The sequence below is a fragment of a genome (genome assembly GCF_019968985.1).
Source record: "MAG: Porospora cf. gigantea B chromosome Unknown PgB_NODE_1385_length_6168_cov_104.594, whole genome shotgun sequence".
Taxonomy (NCBI): Eukaryota; Apicomplexa; class Conoidasida; order Eugregarinorida; family Porosporidae; genus Porospora; species Porospora cf. gigantea B.
In genome coordinates this window covers 1-6,168 of record NW_027178672.1, presented here as the reverse complement: position 1 = coordinate 6,168, position 6,168 = coordinate 1, and the positions used below count along the sequence as shown (strand labels likewise).

The 6,168-nt window shown below is 54.5% G+C and overlaps 2 protein-coding genes across 5 annotated transcripts; one reads left to right on the top strand and one right to left on the bottom strand.

Annotated features, from left to right (window-relative positions):
• Nucleotides 1–164: 164 nt before the first annotated feature.
• On the top strand, nucleotides 165–1,862 carry KVP17_003026 (uncharacterized protein; the record flags this gene model as incomplete). 3 transcript variants are annotated; one of them, XM_068519861.1, is made up of 3 exons in its annotated part: nucleotides 165–985; nucleotides 1,022–1,611; nucleotides 1,672–1,862. In XM_068519861.1, 3 exons carry the CDS (start codon nucleotides 165–167, stop codon nucleotides 1,860–1,862), a joined length of 1,602 nt encoding a protein of 533 aa, XP_068378665.1. The 3 variants fall into 3 exon arrangements, with proteins under 3 accessions (XP_068378665.1, XP_068378666.1, XP_068378667.1); XM_068519863.1 differs by lacking the exon at nucleotides 165–985 and having other exon boundaries at nucleotides 1,008–1,611; XM_068519862.1 differs by lacking the exons at nucleotides 1,022–1,611; nucleotides 1,672–1,862 and having other exon boundaries at nucleotides 165–989.
• Nucleotides 1,863–1,929: 67 nt separating this feature from the next.
• KVP17_003025 (uncharacterized protein) lies at nucleotides 1,930–4,949 on the bottom strand (the record flags this gene model as incomplete). 2 transcript variants are annotated; one of them, XM_068519860.1, is made up of 5 exons in its annotated part: nucleotides 1,930–2,068; nucleotides 2,101–2,208; nucleotides 2,295–4,535; nucleotides 4,562–4,768; nucleotides 4,798–4,949. In XM_068519860.1, the coding sequence occupies 5 exons, from the start codon at nucleotides 4,947–4,949 to the stop codon at nucleotides 1,930–1,932; spliced, it is 2,847 nt and encodes a 948-aa protein (XP_068378664.1). The 2 variants fall into 2 exon arrangements, with proteins under 2 accessions (XP_068378664.1, XP_068378663.1); XM_068519859.1 differs by lacking the exons at nucleotides 1,930–2,068; nucleotides 4,562–4,768; nucleotides 4,798–4,949 and having other exon boundaries at nucleotides 2,097–2,208; nucleotides 2,295–4,249.
• Between the last annotated feature and the right edge of the window lie 1,219 nt (nucleotides 4,950–6,168).

Sequence of the window (6,168 nt, the reverse complement as noted above, 5' to 3'; positions counted from 1 at the left end):
TGCTATTCTTATGAGGGTTGTACGTGAACCTTACTGGGCGGGCATCGAGGCGGTGGGGAATCGGCGGCTTCGGTCCCTTGGCGAGCTTGTAGATGCAGTAGCCGCCTCCGAGCACCAGCGCCTCGATGAGGTAGGGCAGCAAGAAGGACATTTGTGCTATTCTTATGAGGGTTGTACGTGAACCTTACTGGGCGGGCATCGAGGCGGTGTTGGTGACGACTGTGTCCTCTATTGAGAAAGGCGCGGTGCCTGAGGGTCTATCAGTTGCGGATTCTGACTCGCTAACCCGCATTCGTTACATCATGCAGACGACCCAGCAGTCAGACCTCGCTTCCCAGTCTGGAGCCGACGTCCACAGCTTGACGGAGAACTCCGGAGATTGGGAGAGCACGGTTGAGAAGCCTGAGACGATGCTAGTGTCGCGACTTTTCTTAAAACACACCACACAGGCCGTTTCTGGGGGCTCGACTGCGGAGTGGAGCCCCCAGCAAGCTGGAGATGGCACGCTCCTCGAGACGGGGTCGCCAGATTCCGCGACGGGTGGCAAAAGCAGCCTTCCGACAGACGACGTTGTCGAGGCGGAAGGAGGGGATGTCGGCGTGCCCGACCCTCCACTTGCCTGCATCACAGGCGAAAGGATTTGGAGCATCGAGAACGGCGAGATCTGCATTCGGTTCCCTTATGAGGGGCGCGACCTCACGGGGGCGGACATCTCTGCCATTCTAGCTGTGAAGGGGGTGGCAGCCACCAACTTCCAAGCGGCGGCCGTCGTCGAAGACCCGAGACAGCGGCCGCAAGTGGCCAAGAAGGATGATGTGAACGGGAGGCGAGGGCCTGACTTCGCGAGTTCGGGCGAGCCGGCCGACTCAAGGGAGAGGGCCAGGGTCCTCGCTCTTATTGACGCCGCCTATTGGTGGAAATGCAAGCTGAAGCAGATCATGTCATTGAGGTTTCCCGACGCGGAGGTGATATCGAAGGCTGCGGGGTAGGTGTACAGAACGCCACTGATGATGCATTTCAGGTCCGCCTACATCAGGGGATGGCGACAGGAAGTGCGGCACTACGAGCCCGCCGGCAGCATGCACGTCTCCTACTTCCGCCACGTGCCGGGGCTAGCTGAAGGGGCGGTAGCTCGCTACTCTGGGCCCTATAATCGAGTTCCGTGCTGCTGGAAAGCGCTTTACGGCTTTAATGCTGCGACAGTGGGGCCGCAGACCGTGACGGACGTGGTTGCGGTGTTGGATCCTCACCGAAAGGTCGCCGGGGAGGTGGTTTGGCTGAATGGCGAGACGCACGCGATGGTAGGAAGTCGCGTGTACTCGCTGAGTCCTCGTGGGCAGCCCGTGACCTCTCGCCGTGTGCGCCATCAAGCACTCAGTCGTGCGGCAGCCGCCGCTCTCCGCAAGGCTCGCTGTTATGGGGGGCTGCTGGATAAGCTGCGAGGTCGCACTTGCGCTTGTGTTGACGGTCGCAACAACCAGGTGCACCTCTGTAAGGCGGTTGATTTGGAGCATCTTCGATTTCGACTGATTTCCCGAGTGGCGCCAGCACAGGTAGAATCCCAAGCTGACTTCGATGGATTTGGACGCGCGCTTCTTGTTCGACATCATGGTGGGTAAAGGTTGCATTTAAAATTAAATACTAGTGATACGAAACGTATCTTTTTTCCAGGGGAGACAAAGGACCTGCCAACCTCTTGGCTCAACTCATTTCTTCGGTTCTACGACGACCACGACCTCTTCGTCTACTCACTCGTCTCAGAGGGGGACGTCGTGGAGGTCCTGGATGTGGGCGGTGACACTTACATGAGGGACCATGCGACTGGGGATTTCTTCTGTTTACCTCGGCCTCGAGAAAATTGACAGCAAATATCCACAACAAATATTATTACAAATATTTTAGGACATTCCATGAAATAATAATCTCAAGTTATGACCACTGCCGATTCAACACAGCGTCAGGGCACTGCCTGTACCCAGAGCGAAATCCCATTCTAGCGGTCACGCCAGCATCCGTATACTTCAGAAAGCAGTTGATTTCCGCAGTGGTGTCGTCGAATGAAAAGCCTCTGGGAAGAGATTAACCAGATCGGAAACTCACATGCATTCCTCCAGCCGAAGGCAGCTTCTCCAGCATTCGGTTAACGACGACGTTCGCGATTGTGCCAAGTCGCCCCCCTCGAAGGAAACGTCGTCAAGGGCGCAGGGGCTGGGAGAGATTATTTAATTAACGGAGCAAAACAAAAGTACGAAAAAAAAAATAAACAAGTGACTAATTCAATATCGAGACCTCACCTAACCTCGATCAGCTGCACACACCGCAGGCGTGTCGTCGTATCACCCTTGGAGTAGTACCATCTCTGGGAGCACGCGAAATGGGAGCAGGGCAGTAGTCGGTCGGCTCTGTAGGAGAATACCTCACACAGCTTTACCAGAGAGCAGCTGGCGTAGCAGTGGTCCAACGAGGCGGCGTAAACCGTGTCGAAAACAGCGCACGCAGGCACAACGTCGAGCATGGTGCACTGCCGGAGGTCTACGGGTAGGTTCGGCCCCAGAGGTAGCGTGTCGCTGTTGGCGATAGTAAGGTCGGTCGCGGCTCTTATCCGTGTCCCTATTCCGGCCTCTTCTGTCGTAGTAGTTGTGGAGGCGGCCTCTTCTGTCGTACTCGTGGCCGTTTCTGTCGTAATAGTCGTGGAGGCGGCCTCTTCTATCGTACTCGTGGCCGTTTCTGTCGTAATAGTCGTGGAGGCGGCCTCTTCTGTCGTACTCGTGGCTTTTTCTGTCGTAGTAGTCGTGGAGGCGGCCTCTTCTGTCGTACTCGTGGCCGTTTCTGTCGTAGTAGTTGTGGAGGCGGCCTCTTCTGTTGTATTCGTGGCTGTTTCTGTGATGGTGGCTTCTTCGGTCGTTGTAGTTACAGCTTCTTCTGTTGAAGTGGTGGTTATTCCTGTTGTCGTTGCCGCTTCTGTCGTAGTGGCTTCTTCTGTTGTTGTGGATTCTTCTGTGGTCGCAGTGGTGGTCTCTTCCGTAGTGGTTGTGGCTTCCTCTGTGGTGGTGACATCGAGTATTGGAAAGACTACACCGAACTCACGTTTTCGAGGTATCGTTGAGTGCAGGGTACAGGCATTATTGTACAAACTATGACTCCATGTCACGCAGGATGCCGATTTGTCACACAATTTCGAGCAGTCCGTCGGGGTCATCGCGGCAAGAAGAGGCACCAGAGGATCATCTGCGGCGGGTAGTCGGCGCAAGGAGCCTTCATCAAATCGATATTCCAATTCGGGGGGGTTTGTAGGCTGGACAGTGTACCTATCTCCCACACCAGACAACTCGGACGGCTTCCTGTTTGCCCCGAGCAGCCTTGGATGTGGAGTCAAGATGTCCGGAATCGGCTCATCATCATACGACTGCAGGGACCTGATGGTCAGATCGAATAGTCCCATGGCTCTAGACCCAGGGAATAAGGAGGTTTGATCCGTGGACAATTCAAGGGCTTCGGATGCAAATCTGCAAGCTTGCGACTGTGGATCGGGCTTGAAGACGCCGTCCGCTAGTATCCTGCAGATGTTCTCGTTCCAGTTGTAGGAATATAGGATACAGTGAACCCTCTCCCCGCAAAGGTAGTTGCAGAGCCAAAAAGATACATTGTAGAATGTTTCCGTGACTGTGCCTTCAACAGTGTAGCCTGCAGCACACCCAGCTGATCGACAGTAGGCTTCACCAGACAGAGACATCAGGTGCATTTCCGTCTCATGGAAGTTGTTCTTAAAAGCGGAACAGCCCTCGCCATAAGTGTAGGTCCATTGCCAGCAGTCATCGCGTTGTTGACATTGCCGGCGACAGCCGTCGGAGTCGATGACGAAGGGATCTATCCAGACAGCCCCTCCAGCAAAGCGCGTCTCAAAGAGCTCGCAGTCCTGATTGTGATTCAATCCTGGCCAGCCAGAATCCCATCCAGGCGCCGCTATAAACCCTAGGTGCCTCCCATAGAAAACACAGCGACCTGTCTCGTGCTCGTAGGAGAAAACGACACATCTTACTTCTCGTCGGCATCGATACCGACAGTCCAAAAATTCCTCCGCTGCAACTTGACCCACGACCGGGCCCTTGTGCTGAAAGCTGGCGAATTGATCCCGGCGATCACAAGTCTTCCAACCTGACGTCCACCCTGCAGCGGGCTGTCGAGTTGTGTAGAAGGAGTGCTCGTAAAGATAACACGAAGTCTCGTAGTGATTCCAAAACTGGCACATACGTTCTTGGAGGCACTTAGCTCTGCAAGTCTTTGCCGTCCGATTCACAACAAGCTTAAACCATCCAGATTCCTCGATAAAAGGAAACTTCGTGTCGATACTGAAGCAAGAGCCCTCCACAACGCCCCCCGCGTAAGTACAGCCTACGGAGCGGCTCTTAGGTCGGTTGTACCGGATGTCTTCAAGACAGTGCTGCTGCAGTGATATGTCAATGGTGGGGGGCTGGGTTGGTCCCGGAACGTTATCCAGGAACACTGTACACTTCCCATACTGTTGCGTAGCGAATCTGTATGGTCGAAGATTCAGGCTCACAGGCACCCGACGATCTGACACCGCTCAAAGCATTCAGACCACCCCATTAACATCGTCGCCTCGCTCACCATGCCCTCTACCTTCAGCACTCCTCGTACAATTCTGTAGTGCTTGCCGCACATGGCGTCGCGCATTATCGACACGGCGGTCATATCTTCCGATAGGGAAGTTATCGCACATATGTTGCTGTTGAGCCTACTCCACGCCCTGCGTAAAACACCCACCCCGACCCCTACACGCAGCCCACACGGTTACAGCGGAACTGGCAGTCCTCGGGGTCTTCGGGAGGGTAGTCACCTCCGGGAAGGTCAAAGCCACGGACGGTGGTGAAAGCGTCCACAGAGGCACTGGCATTGATGATGGCTGCAGCAAATAATAGAATCCGCATTTTTTATTCAGTTCGCATAAGGCGTACGAAGAAATGCGAGAGGCAGAAGCTCCTGTCAAATGAAATGATGGACTCGGACAACTTTTACCACACTGATACATGTGAAACTACTTCCACCTTTGATTCAACACAGCGTCAGGACAGCTCCTGTACCCAGAGCGAAATCCGATTCGAGCGGTCACGTCAGCATCCGTATACTTCAGAAAGCAGTTGATTTCCGCAGTGGTGTCGTCGAATGAAAAGCCTCTGGGAAGAGATTAACCAGATCGGAAACTCACATGCATTCCTCCAGTCGAAGGCAGCTTCTCCAGCATTCGGTTAACGATGACGTTCGCGATTGTGCCAAGTCGCCCCCCTCAAAGGAAACGTCGTCAAGGGCGCAGGGGCTGGGAGAGGAATTGTTAAAAAGTTAAAGGGTAAGCGAAACAAGATACAATTTTCACCTGATATCCACCAGCCTCAGACAGTGCATACGCGAGGTCTGCGCCCCCTCGGAGCGGCGCCAGGCATCAGAACAGTTGAAGTGGGAGCATGGCACACGTTGGTCAGGGACAAACGAAAATGCCTCGCACCGCTTAGTCAACGCGCAACTGGCATAACAGTGATCCAGAGAAATGGCATACACGGCATCGAAGGCGGCGCACGCCGGTAGAACGTTCTGGAAGATGCACTGACGGACGTCAAAAGGCAGGTTAAGACCCAAGGGAGGTGTGGGAACCAGACGTCCGGGACCTGCCACCCACTCTGGATCTACGGCCACCTCGGTTGCCGAAGTGGTGGCCCCTTCTGTCGTAGTGGTGGCCTCTGCCGTTGCAGCTGTGCCTACATCTGTTGTTGGGGCTTCTTCTGTTGTTGGGGCTTCTTCTGTTGTTGTGGATTCTTCTGCGATCGTTGTGGTGGCTATTCTTCTTGTTGTAGCTGCTTGTGTCGTAGTGGAAGCCTCTGCCGTTACAGTCGCGCCTACTTCGGTTGCTGGGGCTTCTTCTGTTGTTGTGGATACTTCTGTGGTCGTCGTGATGGCTATTCTGGTTGTTGTAGCTGCTGGTGTCGTAGTGGTAGCCTCTGCCGTTACAGTCGTGCCTTCTTCTGTTGGTGGGGCTCCTTCTGTTGTTGTGGATACTTCTGTGGTCGTCGTGGTGGCTATTCTGGTTGTTGTAGCTGCTGGTGTCGTAGTGGTATCCTCTGCCGTTACAGTCGGGCTTACTTCGGTTGCTGGGGC